The sequence below is a fragment of the Nelumbo nucifera genome, chromosome 7 (assembly GCF_055504915.1).
Source record: "Nelumbo nucifera cultivar China Antique chromosome 7, China Antique-T2T, whole genome shotgun sequence".
NCBI classification, from domain to species: domain Eukaryota; kingdom Viridiplantae; phylum Streptophyta; class Magnoliopsida; order Proteales; family Nelumbonaceae; genus Nelumbo; species Nelumbo nucifera.
The window spans coordinates 21,174,848-21,199,538 of NC_142655.1; the positions used below are offsets into that span (position 1 = coordinate 21,174,848).

At 37.6% G+C, this 24,691-nt stretch overlaps 1 protein-coding gene across 6 annotated transcripts in view; it reads left to right on the top strand.

The window, feature by feature from the left end:
- Window positions 1-24,691, top strand: part of LOC104593606 (ARM repeat superfamily protein) — a 108,423-nt gene that overhangs the window by 23,560 nt on the left and 60,172 nt on the right. For all 6 annotated transcript variants that reach the window (XM_010253540.3, XM_010253542.3, XM_088891240.1 and 3 more), the window contains exons 5-8: window positions 9,689-9,806; window positions 9,928-10,037; window positions 10,162-10,257; window positions 14,123-14,246. In XM_010253540.3, the coding sequence (XP_010251842.1) occupies window positions 9,689-9,806; window positions 9,928-10,037; window positions 10,162-10,257; window positions 14,123-14,246 (448 nt within the window). The remainder of the gene's footprint in view (window positions 1-9,688; window positions 9,807-9,927; window positions 10,038-10,161; window positions 10,258-14,122; window positions 14,247-24,691) is intronic.

Below are 24,691 nucleotides of genomic sequence, written 5' to 3' on the forward strand. Positions count from 1 at the left end.
GAATATTCTAGCATTCCTTCCTACCTGTTTCACCTCCACATGATTTTACCCCTCTTTCATTTTTTCCCTTGTGGGAGAAATGAGGTCTTGAATAAGATTCTAATGTCACATGGCTATGCCCATTTGCATCCAAACAAAGAAAAGAACGTGATCCAAATGCTTAAGAGTATTTAGAAAACTAAATATTAGGTGATACATATTGCTGGTCCTTTTTCTTTGAATGACATCACAAGTGTTGATTTTGGTGTTGAAAACCTTCCAACAAAAAGTGCTAATTTTTAGAGGTATTGAAAGATACAATCTACAGGAGGCCTCCTCCTGGATATTGTAATAATCCCTCCTTGGTTTTTCGGTCAAGGAAGTCCTTATATGGTCTCAAGCAAAGCACCTTGTGCATGGTTTGAGAGGTGATCACTTCTTGTTGGATTTCATCAATGCACTACTAATCATTCTTTGGCATCACAATATTTCTATTATATGTAGATGATAAATTGGTGACAAGAGATTATGCTTTTGGGATTACTGATCTTAAGTCTTTTGCTCAGTTCTTTCAAAGTGAAAGATTTGGGTGTCTTTACCTATTTCCTAGGCTTGGAAGTCCATCGGAGCACTTGTGGATATTTTATTAGCCAACAGAAGTATGCCACTGACTTGGTTTGCCTTGTTCATCTCATTGATGATAAAGAGGTGTGGTACTCTTTTTGAGTTAAATGTCAAACTTTCTAAAGGCACTAGGCAGCCTCTTCTTGGTGCTACATTACATAGACAACTTGTGGGGTTATCATTTACTTGACCATGACTAGACCTAACATATTCTGTGCTGTTCAAATAGTCAGTTAATTTGTTACCTCTCCTCATCAGCCTCATATGTCTGTAGTGCAAATGATTATTTGGTATGCATGCTGTACTTTGGATAGTGACCTCTTCTTTTCATCATCCTCCCTAATTTAGCTCAAAGCATATGCTGATGCTGATTGGGCAAGCTGTCCCCAATTCATGCCGTTCTACTACTGGGTTGGTTTGTGTTTCGAACTGATTCTCTATCTCTTGGAAATGCAAGGAACAACGAAGAGTCTCAATATTTTCTACTTAAGCAGAGTATAGGGCTATGCCATCCTTTGTAGTGAAATTGTTTGGCTCCTGTCTCTTTCTCTATGACTTTGGTATCTCTTTTATCTTCTCCCATTCCATTTAATGCTGACAACACCAATGCTTAAAGATTGCTTCTAATCCGGTGTTCCATGAGATGACCAAGCATATTGAAGTTGTTTATCATTTTATTTGAGACCTCTTCCTTGCTGGCCCTTATATTTCTTTCTCATGTGTCATCTCAATTACAACGTATATATATTTTCATCAAGGCCATGATACGTGCAGTACACCAGTTTCTATTTTTTTTTGATTAATAACTGAATTACTTCATGAAAGATTAATAGAAAGAAGATACAATGCAAATGATCTCGTCCCACCCCTTGTTTGGCCAAAGCATCAATTAAAGAGTTGGCGTCTCTTTTCACCCATTGGAATCTAACTTCCATACCAAGTGTCGTCCAGTTGAATTTCCTTTTTTTTATTAATATAATTCCACCAACCCACATCCTCCTTTTGCAGCCAGCTTATCACTAGCTTTGAATCTTCTTCGATAATCAATTTCTGAACATTCAGCTCCTTGGCCCTTATAAGACCTTCCATTACGGCCAAAATTTCATCCCTCAAAGAACCACCAACACCAATTGGACCTTAAAAAAAGTCTAGAATTCTTCCTTCATCATTCTTGAAAACCCCTCCAATGCCTGAAGGACCGGAATTTGCTTCACTACTGCCATCAAAATTCAGCTTAATGAAGCCATCAACCGGTGGCTATCAAGACCACCTTATAACAGCAGCATGAGTAGCTGAGTTTTTCACCTCCTTCTCCTTCCACTTCCTACACAGGTCATTAGCATTTAAATCCTCAAACAGGAGCATGGATTTCATCCAACGTATCACTCTGACAGTAATAATTTCAGGTAAGGCTTCTCTGCTTCTTTCCTCTGAAAAGATTCAAATTTCTTTTTCCCCAAATTGTCCAGCAAACGGCAGCTCTTGTGCACCTTCAAAAGGATTGTTCCCTGTTTCTTCGGCCAGCTGAGGAAAGTAGAAGCAAACAAACCTTGTACATCAGTTTCTAGTTGAGAAACTGATGCTGATTTGCTTACTTGAAATTATTACTGCAACTCTTGTACACCTTTCAAAGAATTCTTCCCCGTTTCTTCGGTCATCTGAAGAAAGTAGAAGTAAACAAGATTTATACATCAGTTTCTATTTGAGAAACTGATGCTAGTTTCTCCACATCAGTTTAAGGGGGAGTGTATGTACACCTTCAAAGGATTCCTCCCCGTTTCTACACCAGTTTCTAGTTGTGAAATTGATGCAGGTTTATCCACATCAGTTTAAGGGATTAATATTGCAATGTTTATAATAGTTTTTCTCATTTTTGATTTATATACTATGGCTCTTTAGAGACACTCTTATATGTACTGCTATATGGGGCAGAAGTGTAATTTTCCCACCATTTCATTTTATAAAGGATACCTTTGTGGGGAAATCAGCACTTTCTGGTTCCTTCATTTCCCTCTTGACTTGATAAGTTTGAGAATACTTTTGGAGTGACTGAAAGGGATAAGGTTTAGATGATGATGATAATGATGTACTGGCATGAAACTCTGGGTGTTTATTCATTACTGTCACTTCTGGAGGCTTCCATGCAAGTTGTGCTTGTAACCGGCTCCCTTCAATTGAAGTAGTAAACAATACAGATGGAAATGAGTCTACAAAATAGTAATCAACTTCAAAATTTAACCTGGTATGTATCAGATGCACCAAACAATCAACAGAAAATCTGAAAACTGTATTGCTTCCTATCTGCAATAACCTACTTCTAAGCTATACGCTTCATAACCCACAACCAGCTGTCATCACCTACTAGCATGCCATCAACACTGATTCACCTATACAACACTTTTATCCCTCTTTGTAACACTACAATAGAGGGCTCAAACTACTACATGACACACCAGTCACCAATGGTGTCCACAACCAGGAAAACAAAATAGGAAAAGAAATTAAGCCATTACAGATCTAGTTTCTTGAGAGAAACCGATCAGATAGTGAGAGAAAAGTAGAAAACGACCAGAAGCAGATTTGAGCTTCCTCTAGATGTGATTGCAGAGCTTTGGGAATTGAAAGCTCCTGTTATCTCTTCTGTCTCTCATTGTCTTTCATCTCCATTTCTTTTTTCAGGTTCAAATGAATTGTCATCCCATCCAAAGCTGAAAGTTCCAGCTCAGACAGCTGCTCCATCAAGCATTGGTAGGAAGGTGGTGGAGAATATGGGAAATGTTAACATAGCTGGAGCTTTAGGAATTGAAAGAAGAGATGAAGAAGATGAAAAACAGCGAACTTGTGAGAAAGAGAAGATCAAATCCGGAAATATTCAGGAGAAAAGTAGAAAAAAAAGGTCCCAAAAAAGAATTAAAAAGGCTTCAGTGGGGATTAATGGATTGCACCTCAGATGGAAGTAGGACGAACAAGGGGATTTCTGTTAGAGCTCAATGAAGGTGTTAAGCTAGAATGTCAGGGGTTTGGGAGGTCAGCTTAAAAGAAGCTTAGTGAAAGAAACATTGAAAAGAGAAAACCTAGACATAATTATTCTTCAGGAATCAAAAAAGGAAGTTATTGACAGAAAACTTATGAAAGCCATTTGGGGAATAAGGGGTAGGAAATGGACTGCTGTTCCAGCGGTGGGATCCGCTGGTGGATTCATCCTAGCATGGAAGGAAGACGAAATTTCAGGTTTGGAGATTGGCAAAGGTGAATTCTTAGTCTCGGTTTTGTTCACAAATATTAAAGATGGGTCCAGCTGTATTCTTACCGGAGTGTATGGCCCCAACTCTCCTTCTGATAGAGAGAGAATTTGGGGTGAATTGGATTCCCTGCATGGGGAGGAGGATATCCCGTGGTGTTTAGCTGGAGACTTCAACGTCACCAGATTCAGTCTGGAACACTCTAGTGGTAGAGACCCAACCAGAAGTATGAGGAACTTCTCTAATTTTGTTTCTAGACACAACTTGTGTGACCTTCCCCTTACTAATGGATTCTTCACCTGGTCAAATATGCAAGAAAATGTCATAAGTTGCAGACTTGATAGGTTTCTGCTTTCTCAGGACTGGCTGGAGAGATTCCCCAACCTTTGCCAAGAACTTCACCCAAGGTGTACTTCAGATCACTGGCCTATCTTTTTTTTGATCAATAACAGTGAATTTTATTAATAATTGAGAAATTAGGAAGTTACATAGAAGAGGAGCTAAAGAATCTTAACTCCTTGATATACCAATGTACACCCAAACCATGAAACACTTACAAAACAGCCCAAAAGAGAGAGTTTCTGTTCACCCCTTGCCTAGTTAATCTATCTGCCAATGAATTTGCACTTCTTTTTATCCATGTGCAACGAACTTCGATGTCCTTAGTCAGCCACTTAAATTTCCTCTTTTCATTGTTGTAAAGTCAGAGCTTAGAGCTATCCTCTTTTAGCCAATTCACCACAATTTCAGAATCACCTTCTATGATTAGTTTTTTAATATGCATGTCCTTGGCCCTTTGAATCCCTTCAAGAGCTCCTAGAATCTCAGCCCTTAAGGAATCTCCGACCCCAATTGGACTAGAATACATAGTTAACAGATTCCCTTTTTCATCTCTTATCACTCCTATTCCGGAAGGCCCATCAGTGTCAGCCTTGGCAGGATAAATCTCCCTAGGTCTATCCAACGGCTGTGAAGATTCTAAACTAACACGAGTCTCATATGTGTTGATATAAAGTGGGAAATGGCTCTAAAAAATTTTTTGGAAAGACCTTTGGTGGGGGGAAACTACCCTTGTAGCCTCTTTCCCTAGACTTTTTAACCTTACCCTTGACCAAGAAGCCACTATTTCTTTCTGCCTTCTAGACAAAATTGTTGAGAACACCCTAAACCTTTGACTCAGAAGACCCCTAAGGGATTCGGAGATTTCTGAATTAATAGACTTAATTCAGACCCTTAAAGAATCAAACATCTCCCCCTCCTATTCAGACACCTCAATCTGGACCCTGCACCCTACTGGCGAATTGTCTTCTAAGTCTATGTTCAAGGTTTTGATTGCTGATGAACAACATTCCTTCTTTCCTTTTAAGAAGATCTGGTGTAGCCACATCCCTTTAAGAGTTTGTTTCTTTGTGTGGGAAGCTTGTCTCCAGAAATTAAATACTTGTGATCTCTTGCAGAAAAAGTTTTTGGGAAGACTGTCTATCACTCCTCATGTTTGCATTTTATGCTTCAGTGAAGGTGAACCAGCAGATCACATTTTTCTTCACTGCAAGTTCACCCAAAAGATTTGGTTCCATTTCTTAAAAATGAAAGGTTTCAGCTGGGTTATACCAGAGTACATTATGGACTTCCTCCATCAATGGCAAGGAACAAGTTTAAGTAAAAGGGGTAAAGTTTATTGGCAATCAGTGCTACATGCAGTGTTGTGGGGAGTTTGGGATGAAAGAAACAAACGCCCATTTGACAACAAATTCAGGCCCCTGGAGGAGTTAATTTCAGACATTAATTACCTTTGCAACCTCTGGACGGTGAACTCAGATCTGTTCAAAGGACTCTTAGTCAATGATCTCAATAGAGATGCTTACCCCTTTTTGTTTCTCCCTCACCTCCATCAAACATCCTTGAGACATCTTGACCCCATCAGTGAAGGAGTGATGACCTTAAACTTTGATGGAAGTGCCTTAGGTAACCTTGGCTTAGCTGGTATTGGAGGCACAGTAAGGGATGAAAGGGGCAGCATTTGTTGGACTTTCAGTGGTTCAATTGGTTTGGCTGATTCCACAAAGGCTGAAGTGATGGCTGCTCTCACAGGAATCAGAATAATAATAAATTTGGGAATCCAGAATTTAATCATTGTAGGTGATTCAGCAAATACTATAAAATGGTTAAGAGACAAAGAGGGGGGACCTTGGAGATTGAGTCATTATTTGGCAGAGGCTAGCTGGCTAGGGACTTTTTGGACTGTTTAAATGTAAATATAGTTTGGATTCCTAGGGAACACAATCATACAGCAGATGGCTTAGCCAAATGTGGTGTGTATTTGGAGCATTTGTATAGCGACAAGCTTCCTCCTTTGTAATTTGTAGGGGTTCTTCCCCTGCTTTTGTACATCTTCTCATGTACCTCTTCTTCCTTTAATGAATCCTGGTTAAATTTTCTCAAAAACAGTAATCACGGTAGAAGTGGAGAATTACTAGCAGCTATACAAGAGGTTTAGCTAGCAAGTTAACTTGGTGTGGAAAATTTAATTAATTGAAGGTATGGCTGATGATGATGATGGTGACTCTGAGGTGGTTGTGGGGTGGTTGATGTTTCTGGACTCGGTTATTTGGTGTTTCAGAGAATTTTTAAAGAAAGTCAATTGGCTAATAAGAAACATGAATTTGAGATGCCAATGGGTACATAGGTTGGCAAACAAATTGGCTGATTCTCTTGCAAAACAAGGGGTTATTGGGGATAACTTGTATTGGGCTGGGGATTGGGGGTGTTTTTAGGGATGAGAATGGGGTCATTTCTGCCATGTTCTCAGGCCCAATTGGAGTGGGTGACTCCCTTAGAGCTGAGATCTTTGCAGTTATGGAAGGAATCCAGAAAGCTAAGAAGTTGAACATCAGGAAACTCATAATTGAAGGGGATTCAGAGGTGGTGATAGGGTGGCTGAATAAAGATAACAATGGCTTATGGAAGTACAGCATTGAGAGGAGGAAATTTAAGTGTCTGGTGCGGGAGATGGAAGTTAAGATATGCTGGGTTAAAAGATCAGCTAATTCCCTAGCTGATGATTTAGCTAAACAAGGGGCAGAAAGGGATTCACTGTTTTGGGCTAAGCTGTAACTTTAGTGTTTTTCCCTTTTCTTTTTCCTTTTCTTGAGGTCCTTTGTTGCTCTTGGAAGATAAGTGTGTTTGTCTTCCTCTTGTAAATCTTCTATTGATGATTTAATGAAGGTGTTATTGATCAAAAAAAAAAACAGCTTGTATTGGGCTGCTTTGTAATTGCTCGATTCTGTGCTTTCCTCTCTTTAGCTGATTGTAGCCTGTATTAAAAGTGAGGCTGCACCTTGCACCTACCTCAGGGATGCTTGTGACAATCATAGAAATAGTACCAAAATGAAGGTCATTGAGCATAAGTAAACTGCAAAGGGGCTTGTATATAATGGAGAGAGAAGAGAAGGATCTAAGGGATGCACCTTGCAAAGCAGTGTTCATTGAGAAGCTGTAGATCAATAGAAAGCAGGAAACTGGAGAGAAGAAATGTGAAAAAAAATGAATCAGAAAGAGAAGAAACTAGAGACAGATTGGGAGAGTAAAAAAGGAATGAATAACATGCCTAACACCATTTGGAGGTTGGAATTCACTGGAGACTACAATGGAACGGCAGAGAAAAGGAAAGGTAGGGTTTCAAATGGGTGGGGATTTTCTTTAGGCTGGGTAAGCCATTAGGGATTGGTTGTTTCTTCATGGTAAAGTTTTCCAAATAGTTTTTACTAAAAGGTTTGAGCAAATTTGGTGAAGGAGAGACATCCAATGTTTGGTTGGTAGACCAAATGGGCCTGACCTCTGAATTTGAGGTCCATTCAGTGTTATTAAACATGCCCTAAATGAGTGCATTTTGAATTGTCAGAAAATCAGGAAATTGTGTATGGAAATGGCTGATATTCACTGTGAGAGAGTACATCTTCTCTGTGATGTATAAGGAAATGGTTGTGTAAGGAAATGTGGTCTCCTTAGCTTACAATGTTGCAGCAGGTTGTCCATCTTTCAGTTTTTATTCTCCGTGATGTATAATGCCATCGCATGTGATAAATTATGGATCTTTGTAATTAAGCTTTATTACACGGTAATCCAATGTGTCCCTGTTGAGGCATTGCTTATCTTCAATAGTTGTAACACTTGAATATCATATCAGCCAAATAACACCAGGCCCATAAAACAAAACCCAAAAAGACCTCTCCCAAAGGGTACTCCAGTGAAAGCTTTACATTTTAGGAAAATAAAATACTAGGTTAAAAAAACTGATGATGTGGTAAACCTCTGAACTGTTCAGTTTTTATTCTCCGTGATGTATAATGCCATCGCATGTGATAAATTATGGATCTTTGTAATTAAGCTTTATTACACGGTAATCGAATGTGTCCCTGTTGAGGCATTGCTTATCTTCAATAGTTGTAACACTTGAATATCATATCAGCCAAATAACACCAGGCCCCTAAAACAAAACCCAAAAAGACCTCTCCCAAAGGGAAATACTCCAGTGAAAGCTTTACATTTTAGGAAAATAAAATACTAGGTTCAAAAAACTGATGATGTGGTAAACCTCTGAACTGTTCAGTTTTTATTCTCCGTGATGTATAATGCCATCGCATGTGATAAATTATGGATCTTTGTAATTAAGCTTTATTACACGGTAATCCAATGTGTCCCTGTTGACTCTCCCAAAGGGAAATACACCAGTGAAAGCTTTACATTTTAGGAAAATAAAATACTAGGTTAAAAAAACCGATGATGTGGTAAACCTCTGAACTGTTCACGGACTGCCAGCCAAGAGTATATAGTTGCTGTAGCCCAACGCAACATCTCATCATCAGGGCTTCTCTTTGACTCAAACACCCTATGGTTCCTTCCCTTTCAAATAATCCAGCTGATTACTAGGGGAATCATACCCCAAAGCTCTTTATGCCTCTTGTTCAGCCCCACCGAGGCACCAAGTAATGTTGCAACCTCAAAATGTTTGGCAGAAGTTATAGTGGAGAAATTTGGTCTCAGCAATGATGGTTGGGACCTGGGAAGATCTTCTTCTGCCTTTGGCTGTTCCATCTGAAAGGTGTAGGGAAGGTACACTCGAGCTTCATGAGGGGATGAAATTAAAAATAAGTAGGATCTGTTTTTGGCAATACATTTGGTGTGGCCTAAGATGATGAGTACGCATTCACTCTCTTGAGATATTATCTTTAAAAGTTGAAACACTTGGGTATCATCTCAGGGTCTAATCAAGTTCCTTGGCAATTTAGAATGCTGGTGAGATTGGCTCTTTCCTTGGGTACCAGATTGAATATCTCATTCATTTGGATAGCCAGGAGTGTAAATATGTTAGCCAATTCTTTGGCATGATTGAGGGTAGGAAAGGATTGTTTGGTTTTGGTTGCCCAGGTCCGGGCTGTAACTCGTAAGCTATTTCCTATCTTTTTTCTTTTCTGTGATTTTATCTAGAGGATCTGTTGTACTTGGCCCACCTGCTATGTTTCAAGCTGGGTGGTTTTCTCTCCATTAATGAAATTTATTTCTGATGCTTATAAAATAACTCGGGGTTTAATTAGGGAAAAATACTTCGGTGATTTCTGAAGTAAAAACATTTTATGTAGATGCTATATGTTTGGTGGTTGCTAATAATTGGTTTTCTGTGGGATTTAAATTAGCCTAATTAATGGTGATTGCTAATAATTGTTTTTCTGTTAGTTTAGTTTTGTCCTGCAGTCATTGTTATCTATTTCTTTTTAATGTCTATCCCATTAAACTTTTGCTACTAAAATCCTATGATATAGACTTTGTTTCCAAATTTTTATCAGCCTAATCCAGGACTGCCTGCAACACATCATCGAAGGGTGGCCTGCTCTTTCAGGGATCAGTGTCTTTTCCAAATTTTCCAGATATCTCTGACATCATTGTGCCAACTTAAAAATGAAGGTAATATGTTAAAACATATTTCATTGTAGGAAGTCATGCCTTTTCTGTGTTTAATTTTCTAACTTTCATCTTGGTTTGATTTAATTGTTTGCTTTTCTGGTTTTATTCTTGTTTTATGCAGTTGCAAACCGGTTACAAGAACTGGCCCTTTCTCTTTCGCTGAAGTGTTTATCTTTTGATTTTGTGGGGACGTCTTTGGATGAAAGTTCTGAAGAGTTTGGTAGTGTTCAGGTAGATACTAAGATTTAATAATAGTTATCTTTCATTGTGCAATCTTTTGATGATTACATGATTCACCATAAGATATGTTTAGTGTGTTGCACTCTAAATCTTTCTCCTTATGGTTATATCACAGATTCCATCTTCTTGGAGGTCAGTCCTAGAGGATCCTTCAACTTTGCAGATATTTTTTGATTACTATGCAATCACTAAGCCCCCACTCTCAAAAGAGGTTAGTATTTATTTTATGCTCCAAATATACTTTAGTCTTGTACTTTTGATTGCTACAAAATGCTTGTGTTCTTTATTATGTCTACAAGGCCTTTGTAGTTCAGATTGTGTATTCATGTTTATTCCTAATATTAATACATATTTCTACTGAATATGTTAGATAAGGCAGATCATTAAACTCAAATGTTCCTGTTAGTGTGGACTAAGTTTTGTTTAATGGAAGATAGAAAAATTGGGATTCATATCCCTACATTCCTTCTAAATCAGGTCAGTGAGAATCCAGTTACCACTTCACTGAGGGAAGTGGTAGTGGCAAATCAAGAGTTAGAGTGTAAAGCTATTCTTGGTTAGCATATATTAAAACACATCAAAGGAAGATAAGCTGGTATATGGTAACCGCACTGAAGCGATAATCAATGTCTCACAATAAAACCTTTCTGCTGCCTGGTTGTTGGCATAAGATTTTGTTTGCATATCTGACCATGTTTTGTCAATCTGATATTTATTCACCTGCAATGTGATGATAAAAATGCAGTTATCATTACCTTTTACCACGGTGGCTAATGTGCCTGTGATCAGGATGGTGCTATTTTTACAAGCATGAGTTCTTTAATTGTGGTACCTCAAATGGTTCAGCCTCCAAGTAATTGTTGTAATTCTTTAAATCTGTTTTGAAAATTCTTTCACATACAGTGAGGAAAGTATTTATGCTGACCCAGAATTTGTTTTTATCAAATGGTGTTAGGTTTATATTGATCAAATAATGGTGTTAGATTCATCCTGAATGGTCATGAGTTCTGTACCAGCTACCAAGTATTAGCTAGACTGACTAGCTTTGTGACAGGTCAACACAAGGACCTATGAAAACCATTGTCCACTGCTAAATTTACTATTGGTTCTGATTTTTATTGCAATTTTTGGGGATGATGAGAATTACTTTTCTGGTTGAGAACTATGTAGGCATAATTGGTTGTTTCATCTCTGGGTGATCCTTGAGCTGACTAGGTCTACATTTTGGAGGCAATCCTAGATCTTGTAACTTCTGGAATCTGATCATAAAAGGATTTGCTAAGAAATTTTCTACTTGGAATAGAAATTACATTTCCTTGGGAGGAAGAACTACCCTGATAATACTTATCAAAAAAGAAAAAAAAAAACTACCCCAATAAAATCTACCTTTCGTATCTACCTATTTATTTCTTTTTTGGTGCTTTTTTTTTTTTTGATAAGCGAAGAGAATTTTATGAAACATGTAATTAAAATTGTTGGAAAGCTGTGTGATTTTTGCCCTCACCTGTATAGGTTGGGTATGAAGAATAGCTCCATTGCAGAATTTTGAGATCAATCAAGGTAGAGCAGTATGATGTCCTAAATTTAGGAGATTTCTCTTTGGTTGGGAAATTCAAGAGTGTGTGGATCTTTTGGCAAAGCTACAGTTAGCTGAACGTTAGGTGGAAAGGAAAGATTCAAGATGGTTGAAAGAATCTAGAAATGGCCTATTTTCAGTCAAATCTTTCTACAAGTCTTTGTCAAGGTCAAATGGAAAAAATTCAGATTCGAAAGGCATTTGGGGAAACCCTGTCCCCCCAAGGTGGAAGCTTTTGCTTGGCTAGTGGCATTGGATAACACATTTTGACATTAAACCATCTTCAATATAGAGGCTTTCACTTAGCTAGCAGATGCTATGCTTGTGAGAATGCTGAGGAGAATGTCCTTCATTTGCTTGTTGAGTGCCTTTTCTCCAAGTTCATTTGGGGTTTCTTCTTTAGGCTCTTCAAGGCTGGTGGTTGGTCTCCAAATGGCCAAAGATGATAGGAAATGTCAAGGCAAAGATCGCCTGAAACTGCATTCCTTTTGTAGTTTGCTGGGAACTATGGAAAGAAAGAAATAGAAGAATATTTGATGAGAAGGCTCAATCAAGGGAGCATATCACACTTCAATGCGGCAAAAGAATTATGGACTGGATTCTCATTCTCCCAGAGTTCGAAGGAATCACAAAGGAAGACCTTGGTTCTGGATTTTGGAACACTTTGTAGTTGGCCTAATTGTTTTCCTTTGTGTTTTTTTTTGCCTTTTTTTCTCAGAGTATCTTTTGTTTTTGCTCCACTCTGGTTTATATCTTTGTTTCTTAGTGATATCTCATCGCTATGAGATGTACTTCTTTCTTCCATTAATAAAATTTCCTTTTTATTTACTACAAAAGAAAAAGTAAGATACAAACAAGTTGGAAAATTCCAACAACCCAGAAGTACAATACGGATCACATTATTGCCCAAAATAATTGATGCCTATTAACCCCCTGTTTAGCTAGAGTGTCTGCCATCCAATTTGCAATCCTTCTCACCCAGTTAATTGTGATGTTTAACTCCCTTGATAGGCTTTCCATCTCCTTGAAGGCATGCCTATAGATCCAAGCTACTTGAGAGCTGCTTCTTGTCCCAGAGATGACCAGTTTTGTATGCTCCTCAACTTCCAATTGTGGAAAGCCAGATTGCTTTGCAAGTCTAAGTCCTTGCAGCAAGATCATCAGTTCAACTTTCAATGAATCTCTGGCCACAATAGGTCCTGAGTACAAAACCACCACCTTGCTTGCTGAATCTCTGAACACACCCCATGCCTGCCAGCTTCTGATTGTCCATAACACTCCCATCAAAGTTCAGTTTTATTTTATTATTTGCTAGAGGTTCCCATTCCATGGTCACCCTGTCTTTTCTTTGGAAGACTGCGACTTTAGCCCAAGATCTTAATATATCATTCACCAAGAAAATTTGAAAAAATTTCCAGTCTTTAGCCATGTGCCACTTTAATTTTTATGGTATCAAATTTCTTTTCCGTGGACCTGCTTTTCTCATTGAAGATTCTCCCATTTCTTTCCTCCCATATGCTCTACACCACTGCTGCCTTAAGAGAGAACAAAAATGCTCCCAAACATTAAGCAGAAAAGGACAGGAGATTAGTAAATGGGGAATGGGTTTGGTGATTTGGTGAGGAGGAGGCTTTGTGGAGGAGAGCCATTGTCTGTAAGTATGGGGTGGTTGATTTCAGTTGGGATTCAATGAGGGTTTCTCCTTCCAATGGAGTGGGTGTGTGGAATGGAATAATGATGTTTCAGTTTTTCTTGATGCCTTTTGTCTCTTGGACAGCATTGTAAACCCGGGAGCAGCTGAAGAGAACAGGTTACTGTTTAGCAAACAGATATGTTTTATGCAAACCAGATGGTGAAAGTGTTTTGCACTAATTGGTTGAATGTGATTTCACAAGTTTTATGTGAAGTTTCTTCTTTCAGCTGTTCAATTCAGAGGCTTGGTCATCTCATATGCCTAAAGACATTTTTGATCAATGGCCATCTATCAGGGGCAGCAAGAAAGTAAAGATTTTGTGGAGGTGTATACCATTTGCTGTTGGCTGGGAAGTATGAAGAGAGGAATAGAAAGAGATTTGATGGAAAATGAAAGTCAAAGGAGATGTGTGCTATTATTGGGGAAAGCTTCTTGATTGGGTGTTTCTGCTTCCGGATTTTCAAGGAATCAAAAGAGGGAGTATGAAGCTGATTTTTGGAGAACTTTAGAGCTGCAGTAGAAGTTGTTCGTTCTAGTTGTTTTTTATTGTCTTTTGTTTGTTGCTTTGCTTGTATTTGATCTGTTCTCTCTTTCTTTATTGATTTGGGGGTTTTGTACTATTTTTCTTGCTGATACTTTATTTAAATACAATACTTCAATTGTTGTTGATCAAAACAAAATTCCTGTTAACCAGAATTTCTATACACTTGTCATTCCTGAATACATGTATATTTCTGATTCTTTGTATTTATCTAAAAAAAAGCTTCTGAATCTCTTTTCTTTTGGTCTGCTTTGTTCCTATTTCAGGCTTTGGAGTGCTTAGTGAGACTTGCTTCTGTAAGGCGTTCTTTGTTCACAAATGATGCTGAGCGTTCCAAATTTCTGGCCCATTTAATGACAGGAACTAAGGAAATTTTACAAACTGGCCAAGGTGCTGTTCTTTTTATGTATGAGCGGTTGTCTTTATTTTCCTTTTCTAAATTATTTCTTTATCTGGTTTTTCTGTTGACTTTTTTTTATCTGTTGTTCCTTGTTTTTTGGAATTGCAGAAATATCATTCTTTAAAATGTTCCATAATATATATATATATATATATTTATTTATATATATTTCAAATGCTTGCTTGATCTTCTTCATTGTATTGCTTTCTTTTGTTCTTTTATGAAAAAAATTTATTAAGAGTTACTGTTACTTTATGTCTTGATTGTATGCCAGTGGATCCCTACATATTGGTTTGTCATATATTACGTCGGTGATCTTTGTATAGTATGGATTATGGCCTGAACAGTTTTTGGGAAAATTTCCAGTTTAACTAATATTTCTCTTATAGTAACTGTTTGATATCTCTTAAGTAAGAAATTTCTTTTTGCATGAAGCATGTGTTCTTTAGCCTCTCCATCATATGCTTATTTATGAGGAGTGGAACTAACACTTTCTCTTGTTTAATGAACCAACATTTTCCAATTCTGCACTCTAGTAGTTTTTTTGTTTTTTGTTGATAACCAAATCAGGATCAGCCTCCAACCTAGCATCTCCATTATACATGCCCATACTTATGGTGGCAAGGCATGCTCACATCCATTAGCATCAATGTCAGGATCAAAATGTAATTACCCGGGTTAGGTATTCTGGGTTCTAATGATTCAAGTCTCATCTATCAATCTCAAGTTAAAATTAATTCTTTTTTTTTGATCAGTAAGTTAAAATTAATTCTTGACTTGCAAAACAAAAATTATGTAGTGCTCATGCGCCATAAGTAATGAAAAGATAATATGGCATTTTTTTTTCAAAGGTAAAGTGTGTTCACATACTTTACAATATATTAATGTACATCAGGGGGTGTTCTATAATAAGACCTCAAAACAGAAAACAAAAGTAAGTTTCTATAAGAAGTAGAATGCAGAATGGGGTAGTTTCACTGAATTCTACCCTGAATTCTTTTTAAAGTCAATCAAGAATAGAAAAGGGAAACACTAACAAAAAATCCCATCCACATGCTTAAATCATTCATCTGGAAACAAGAGTGGAATCCTGGAGTGATCAAGGGAATCCACATCTTACTTTGAAGATGCCCAAGAAGAAAGAAAGAAGGTGGAGGTCTTAGATCTGAGGATTGCTTTGAGAGATGTTGGGAGTTAGAAGGAAGAAGAGATGATAGATTAACATAGGGTCTAGTAGATACAAGGCAAGGTCAATGGGTAGTCTTGCTTCAAAATCCAATGAAGTATGCTTTGAATCTAGGAGAAATTTGAGAGAATAGTTGCTGGTTTTCTTCCAGTTGCAGAGAACCACTAGAAAATAACAAAGAGATAAGAAACATTGTGCTTCTCCAACAGTGATTTCAAGAGGATAAAGAAGTAGAGAGAATGTCTAATAAGAAAATTCATTTATCCATTGAGTGCCTTCTTTGAACAGAATTACCTATATTTATAAAACTCTTTCCTTGACTGAATGGAAACCCAGAACTTAGAAACTACCATGACTCCAAAAGACTCTTCAAAATGGTTGTTCCTAATAGTTTCCTGAATGCCATAGAAAGCTGCTAAATTGTGCAAATACTAACAGAAACTTCGGCATAAAAGGAAACAATTGGAAAGAAACTGTTAGCTTCAAAATCTTGGTTCAGCTTTGGTGCAACTCTCGATTCTTCATCCTTTTATATGATTTGGTAACTTTGGGATGCTCAAATCTCTTCATGAATTGTTTTTGTGTATCTTCTATTGTTGTTGAAGACTGAACTACATCATGGAACAATCAAGTATATCCTATTGTTTTAGAAGACGCTCCTTGGACATGTTTAGGCTTGTAGACAAGGTTCTTTTTTTTTTGTCTTGTGCCTCACTTAAATATGTATGCCTCTCATCTAGCTTTTTGTTATGGTTTGATTAATTAACCTTGAATTTGATGTTGAATAAGTAATTACTTAAACTACTCGGTTTTCAAAATCTGCTTAAAGTATTCCTGAGGTTTATGAAATATTCTTTTTAGAATGCCATGCCTGTAAAATAGACAAAAAGGCTTTTTTGCCCTTAATTATTATTCAAATTTTCAAAACCTGTTAACTGCCATCAAACCCCACATGCAATATTTCCATTCCTCTCATGTCAACTCCATTTCCTCTTCTTCTCCTTCTCCTTCCTCTCTCTTTCTTCACCTCCTCTTTTTTCTCCCCTGTTTCTTCAACTGAATCAGCTCATTGCTTGCAGTTGAATCCCTCTCACTTCTTCAAATTTTAGGCTTTGGCCTAAAATGAGGTTGATATGTAAATTAAGAGATCTTGGAACTATTGATAGGGAAAAAACATAAATTTGAGTTATGGTGGAGGGTAATGTATTTTCCTTTCCATGTAAGTATAGTCCTTTACTTATTTTTCAAGTATAAACAAGGGCACTAAAGATAACTCTTTATTTTTCCCATATTTTAGAGGGGCACTAGGTAGCTTTCTACTTGTTTCTTGAAATAAAAGTGACACATTTAGATACCACTGGTAATAGTGTAAGCAAAAGTAGGAAATGATTTGTCTAAACAGTATAAACATGAAAAAAAAGGAAAGAATGCCATATTATCTGGCTCCTTCTAATTGTAAAATGAGTACTGGGAATTGGATAGCAAATCTAACAGAAAGAAATGATCAAAATAAGTATCCCCCATCACAGTGGTAAACAGCGTAGCTTAGTCTCAGTTTGGAAGGAGTACAAATACAAATATGTAGAGTGCAAAACCTTGTATTTTGTATTATTTTGTATGCATTTGCACTGTGCATATTTTTATTTGTATTCTTTCCAAACTGAGCCTTAGAGATCAAGAAGCAACTGCTACAGCAAGAAGAAAAAGAGCCACCAGCAACATCAGAAACAAGGTGGCACAAAACTGTCCTGAATGTCTACTACTTTTCCAAGAAAAAGAATGCCATATTTACCAACTCCTTCAAGGTTCTAAAAGGCTTATCCCCAAATGAAAGAATATTATTGAATTCTTCTTTATGGAGGGAGATGTAGTTTCTTGATATTCTATCTTTAGGAGACCCTCTTCTTTTGTATGTTAATCAAAGAATGTCTATTTCTTTTCCAAAAACTTCAAGGAATTATTGTCAGGTCAGGCTGATGGGACAAAATTGACTTAAGAGGAACATTTTGAAAACTTACAATTAGATCCTTCTTTTTCTACAAGCACTATGGGGACCATTGACTCAGGTTGCATTTGGGGGAAGTAGGTCTCTCCATGAGTTGAGGCATTCAAGTTCTTTTATCCCTCACAGATATCCCTTGTTCTTCCAGATGCTACCTTGTATCACCAACTTGTGGGGCCCCTCATCTATCTCAGTAGGACTTGTCTTGATATTTCATATGCAGTTTAGGCTGTTAGTTTGTTTTTTCTTACCATCAACTTCATATGACTGTTGTTCATCGCATCATTTGTTATGTTAGTCTTTGAGAAATCGTTAATCTAACATAACAAATATCCCTTGTTCTTCCAGATGTTACCTTGTATCACCAGCTTGTGGGGCCCCTCATCTATCTCAGTAGGACTTGTCTTGATATTTCATATGCAGTTTAGGCTGTTAGTTTGTTTTTTCTTACCATCAACTTCATATGACTGTTGTTCATCGCATCATTTGTTATGTTAGATTAACGATTTCTCAAGGACTATTTTTCTCCTCTTTTCCCATAGTTGAGAGCATATGCTAATGCTGATTGGGCTGGTTGCCCTGACACTAGTGTTTTAAAAGAAAAAGGCGCAAGGGCCATTTTGCGCCTGAGGAGCTAGGCGAGGTGCATGCCTTTATGAGGCAAGGCGAACAAATTTTTTTTTTTAAATAAAGCTAAAAAATAAAAAAAGTCAAAAAATTCAATCCCCATCCCTGACCCCGACCGAGGATTCCTATTAATCCATGTCCCCAACCCCGCCTTGCCAAAACAATCCCCATCCCCGGCCCCATCGGGTTGGGTAAGTCGGGGATGGGGAAAATTGCCATTCCTAGGTGATTCTCATATCTCCTGAAAGTGTAATAAGCAGTTGACAGTCTCCAAGTTTTCCATTGAAACTGAGTATAGGGTAATGTCTTTTGTTTGTAATGAGACTGTTTGGTTACAGTCTCTCTTTATGGATCTTGGTACTTAACTTTCCACTCCTATCCCTCTCTATGCAGACAATATGAGTGCTATCAAGATTGCCTTAAACCCTGTCTTCCATGAGAGGACTAAACGTGTCGAGGTGGATTGTCATTTCATCCGAGATCTTTTCACTGTTGGATCCATTTCACTTCCTCAAGTTGCCTTGGACGTGCAGATTGCTGATATCTTCACCAAGGCCATGGCTAGGGCTCAACATCTTTATTTCATGGGCAAATTAATGCTTATGTCTAGGCATTAGTTTGAGGGGGAGTGTGGAGATTCTAAGACTTGGATGTATAGTTTTATTATATAGTCCCTATTGTAATTGTATATATCTTTTTGTTTAACAAAAATTTTTGGGGTGGGAGTTGGCTATTCCATTGACACCCTTGAAATTGTTTGTCTTTTCTCTAGTTCAAACCTTCTTGTTGTCACACAACCAACTCCAACAAGAGCATTGTGGAATCTCTCAAACCAAGCATGCTTATTTTTTGGGTTCTTGTAATTGTATATATCTTTTTATTTAACAGAAGTTTTTGGGGTGGGAGTCGGCTATTCCATTGACACCCTTGAAATTGTGTCTTTTTTCTAGTTCAAACCTTCTTGTTGTCACACAGCCAATTCCAACAAGAGCATTGTGGAATCTCTCAAACCAAGCATGTGGAGACTACTTGAGCCCATAAAGAGATTTCCTTAGTTTGTAGACTTTCCCTACATATCGGAAAGAAGAGATATATATACTACTTCATGAAGATCTTGATTCAAAAGATATTTTTCTCATCATTTGTTGCAGATGCTATGAAAAGGATGCTGTGAAGGACAATAGAACATGAAAATAATTCATCTTGGCTGTTGGAGCGAAAGTCTCTAAATAGTTAATCCCACTCCTATGTATATCCTTTAGCTATTAGCCATGCCTTATACCTTTCAATGGATCCATCAACATGGTATTTGATAGTATATATCCACTTACAATCATGACTCCTTCCCTTTAAGCAAATTAACAATCTCCTACGTATTATTCTTATGTAGCGCTTCCATCTTATCTCTCATAGCATCCCTCTATTCAAGTTTAGTATTGCTTACACATTTTTGGAATAGGTTGAAAAGAAATAGAGGCCAGAAAGGAATAATAAGTTATAATAAAGGTGCCTAGAAATACAGTATGTTTATATCTACTTTTCCTTATAGAGATGGGAAGGTCATGGTTTGGAAAAGTAGGGGAGGGCAAGGAAAAAGATGCTAAATTTGTTACCTCTGTTGTAATTGGAAGTGGAGGCGGCTCTTGTGATGTAGGGGGAACAAATTGCCCATGTTTGTGCTGAAGAATATACTTGCATCCGTTAGGTGGTAGGGGGTGAAGATGGTAGTGTTATAGGAGGAGAAGAAGAAACTTGAGTGATAGGAGAATGAGGTGATTTAGTAGAAATATCACAAGGAACAGAGGAAGAAGAGGCAAGAGATGGAAGAGGGATATCAAATAAGATAGGATTCTTCCCTTTCGAAGGAACATGACAGAAAGGAACAAACTTTGCAAAAGTGACATCTATGGAAAAAATGGGTGTCACTAATAGGGCCATAACAGCAATAGCCCTTTTGTTGGGGGCATGCCCAAGAAAGATACATTTCCTAGCCTTGGGTTCAAACTTATGTCCTAAGAGCTAGGAATGTGGACATAGCAAGTGCAACAAAAAACTTTGAGGGGAACAAAGAACAAATCATCATTAGGAAAAAGGAGATTTGAACCCTAAATAGGTCACAATAGGAACAATGTCTCCCCAATACTTTGTTGGAACATGAAAGGAGAAAAATACTACTAGCAATTTCAACAATATTTCGATTTTTGTTTTTAGCCACCTTGTTTTTTTTTGATAAGTAATAAGGAAATTTTATTAAAAAGAAGTACAAAGCTCAAAGAGAGTTGCGAGGTTCACTTGGATTCAAATGGCTTAGCAACAACTAATCCCTAGTAAACCCCTGTTTGGCTAAGGTCTCTGCCATTCCATTAGTTGATCTTCTTTCCCATTGGATTTTTAGTGTCAAGTTGTTGCTGAGCCATTTGAATCCCTTCATCTCATCCCCATAAGTCCATAATAGTGCCTTCGAGTTCTTCAACCATCATATCACCAACTTGGAGTTCTCTTCAATAATCAGTTTATCAAAGCTCAACTGTCTTGTTAGCTATAAACTTTTTAGAGTAGCAAGAAGCTCAACTCTAGTTGAATCTCCCAGTGGTTTAAAAGGCACGCCTTGGCACATAGGTGGGTCACATTTTAGGGTATGCGCCTCTCCTAGGTCTTAGGTGCAGGCACTTTCAAAAGGCACGGTTCCGGTGTGCCTTGCACTTCATCACTGGCATGTGCCTTTTGAAAATCTATGTTATTTTTTTTTTGTTTTTTGGTGCATCACTTACTTCGCTCGCTCACTGGAGTTCCAATAGTCCCATGTTTGTTAATGTTGTTCATTCATTCATCCTAATAAAAGATATTTTTAAAAGATGCATAAAATTCTAAAACCTTTTTATAGGGATTAAAAATTTAAGACCTTGATATGTACTTGTTTGGGCTTCCCTCGAGGGGCTTAAAGGTAGTTCATAGAATCAAGAATGCATAATGTTTTTTTTTTTTTTTTTCTGAATAAGAATGCATAATGTTTAACATCACATTAGCTATTTAAAGTAATGCAATTGGGAGAAAATAAAGAGATTAAGAGTTTACTTGCTTGAATATGTTTTATATGTCATGCTTGATTTTACATGTTATGTTTATATATTTTAATTTGAGATAATAGGCTTTTTAAATCATTTAATTTTAAATTTAAAATTTTTTAATTTGTATTTAATATTTTTAATTTTTTGGTATATTTTTTAAATTTTGGTTGTTTTTGAATTTGTTGTTTTTTTTTTGAATTTTATGATTTTTTTTTTGCATTTTTGCGCCTTGCTTAAAAAATGCATGTGCCTTGCCTTGCACAAAATGGCCCATTTTTAAAACATTGGAATCTCCCACACCAATCGGACCTAAGAACAATGCAATAACCCCATCCTTCTTTATTTTTGTAGCAACATCCTATCCCTAAAGGCCCTGGGTTGCCCTGGGGTGGTCCATGACAAAATAGGCTTGTCCTTCCTTGATGAATTTTTACCACTGTACCCATGTTCCTCTAAATATCATTAGAGAACTATGAAAAGATGTCCAAGGTTTTAATGTATCACCCTCAAGGCTATGCTCTCTATCATCACTTCCATGCTTCTTTCTTTCTTTCTTTTGAAATATTTTAGAATTTCCTTATTCTGATAAAGTCTAAATCATAGCTGCCCTTGTACATTTCTAGAGAACTTTGCCTCTTCTCTTTAGCCATCTAAAAGTGGATGTGTCAAAGAGTCCATGTAACTCTAGTGGTAAGGTCCAGCTGTACCCAAATAAAGAAAAGAATCTTTCCCAAATACCTTCACCAAATGAACCAATGATTTAAAAGGCGTGCCTCAGGCGCGCCTAGGTGTGTGCCTGGTGTGCCTTGCGCCTTAGCCCAGGCGTGCGTCTTTTGAAAATTTGCCCTAACATGGACTTGTTTGGGCTTGCCTCGAGGGGCGTGGCACAAAGGCGGCTCGTAGAATTAGGAATGTAATATGTCACATTAGCTACTTGATGCAATTGAGAAAAAAAAGAGATTGTGGGTTTTATATGCTTGAAAATGTTTTATATGTTTGATTTTATTTTTAAATTCTCATTTGAATATGCTTTACATATTATATTTATGTATTTTATTTTTTTTTTGATGAATAATAATAAATTTATTGATTCAGAAACAAATTTAGAGTGAGTTCATACATCATCCCAGCGAGAGGCGCGAGCTGCAGCCCCTCCTTGAAACTTACAAGTAAACTAGGAAAGAAAAACAAGAATCACAACTGAGCCCAAAATAATTCTTCCCTATTTACCCCTTGCTTAGCTAACATATCTGACAAAGTATTTGCTGATCTATCCACCCACTGTACAGTGACCAACATATTCTTTGTCAACCAACTAAATTTCTTCATTTCATTCTTGTATCGCCACATAGCCTCTTCAGAATTTTTCAACCAACCCACCACCACTTTGGAGCCCCCCTCAATTATTAGTTGTTGTACCCCCAGCTGGTTTGCAAATTGCACCCCTTGTACAACAACTAAGAGTTCTGCCCTAATGGAGTTCCCAAATCCCAAGGGACCTGAGTAAAGCAACAAAATCTCTCCCTTCGCATTTCTCAAAGCACCCTCCATTCCGGATAAACCTGGATTACCCATGCTACTTCCATCAAAGTTCAACTTTAGTGAGCCTTCGGATGGAGGAGACCAACTTGTAATTGATTTGTCCTTTAGAGATGAACACCTCGCTACTGCTGACCAATTTTTCCAGAGGTCATTAAAGGAGAACTAATGAAAGATTTCCAAGGTCTTCAGCCAATGTATTCCCCTATTTAACACACAGTCTTTCAAATCCTGGCTGCTCCTTTCCTTTTCTTGAAAGATTCTAAGATTTCTTTCTTCCCAAAGAGTCCAAATCAAAGCAGCACGAGCACATCTCCACATAATTCTCCCTATTTTTGTAGGCCAATAAAAGGTAGAATGGTTGAAGAGCATGTGAACTTCTGCTGGTAGACTCCAACTACCCTCAAACAACGAAAGTAGCCAAGCCCAAAGGTCTGCAGAAAAGGGACAATATATTAATAAATGGTAACAATCCTCACCGTGAGCTCTACAGAGGATACACCAATTAGGAGAAATACAGAGGAAAGGTCTTCTCTTTTGTAGGTTATCTAAAGTGTTAACTTTCCCATGGAATACTTCCCAACAAAATGCCATAATTTTTGGGGGAACTGGCCTACACCAAATTTCTTTTGACAGAAAGGGTTGGTGAGTAGAAAGTTGAGAGATGGACTTGAAGAAAGAAGCACAAGTGAAGGTTCCATTGGGTCTAGGAGTCCAAACCCTCTTATCTGGCTTGGAGGGATCCAAACAAACCTGATTAAGACAACCAAGCAAAGCAGAAAGAGAATCAATTTCAACATCCCTAAGACCTCTACGAAACCCAAAATCCCAAGTAGGATCTAAGGGTGTTCCCAAAGGTGAGACAAATTTTGAGACCACCTCTTTTTTGTACAAAGAAATAGAAAAAAGCGAAGGGAACAAATCCTTTAACGGTGTGTCTCCTACCCAAATATCCTCCCAAAAAAGGACAGAGTTGCCAAAACAAACTTCATACCTGGTAAAATTGAGGAATTGAGGAAGGGTGTTGTGAATAGCCTTCCAAGGTGCTGCTAGGTTAGCTTACCTCGATACACCAGCATCCCATCCATTCTCTGACCTCCCATGAATGCTTCCCACCACCTCATGCCATAATCTCTCTCTTTCCAATGGCCATCGCCATAACCATTTCCCTAACAGAGTTTGATTTTTTCTAGTTACCCTCCCAAGTCCTAAACCCCCCTCTTCTTTACTTTTGCACACAATTTCCCAATTAACCAAGTGATCCTTTTTTTCTTGTCTCGGCTCCCATAAGAAATCTCTCATCAACTTCTCCAGTTTCCTAGCTTCCCTAACTGCACACAATTTATGTATTTTAATTTTAGATAAAAGGTTTTTTGATTTTTTTGAAATTTTTGCATTTTTTTTTGATTTGTTTTGAATTTTTAGCTTTTTTTTTTTTTTTAAATTGTGAGCCTTGCCTCAAAAAGGCGTGCACCTCGCCTTGCGCCTTGCACTTTTAAAACACTAAAATGAACAGGAGATTAATAAGTGATAACAACTTTCCCTGTAAAACAACTTTACAGAGAATAGACTGGTTTCAAGTCAATCAAAGTAGGGTCTCTAAGGGAATCAAGAGTATTGATCTTCCCATAAAACACTTCCCAACAAAATGCACTAACTTTAGGGGGAAGATAGAAGCACACATGAAAGATCCATGGGGATGAGGAGACCAAATATGTTTGTTTGAACTGGAGTGGTCCAACCAAAGCTTTATCAAGCACTTGCAATAAATTTGATATGGAATCAAATTCTTGCTCTCTTAACCCCCTTCTAAAACCCTAATCCCAAGAACCAGTAGAAAGAGAAAAAGATGAAACAAACTTCACATTGGCTGCTTTTCTTTAAAAAAGAAGAGATGGAATACAAAGAGGGGAATAAATCCTTGAGAGCAACATTCTCATAGCCACCCCATTTTGTTGAGGTGTAGAAACAAGAAGTCTGATGAATAACCCCAAAGTTTTTAAGATGGGTAGA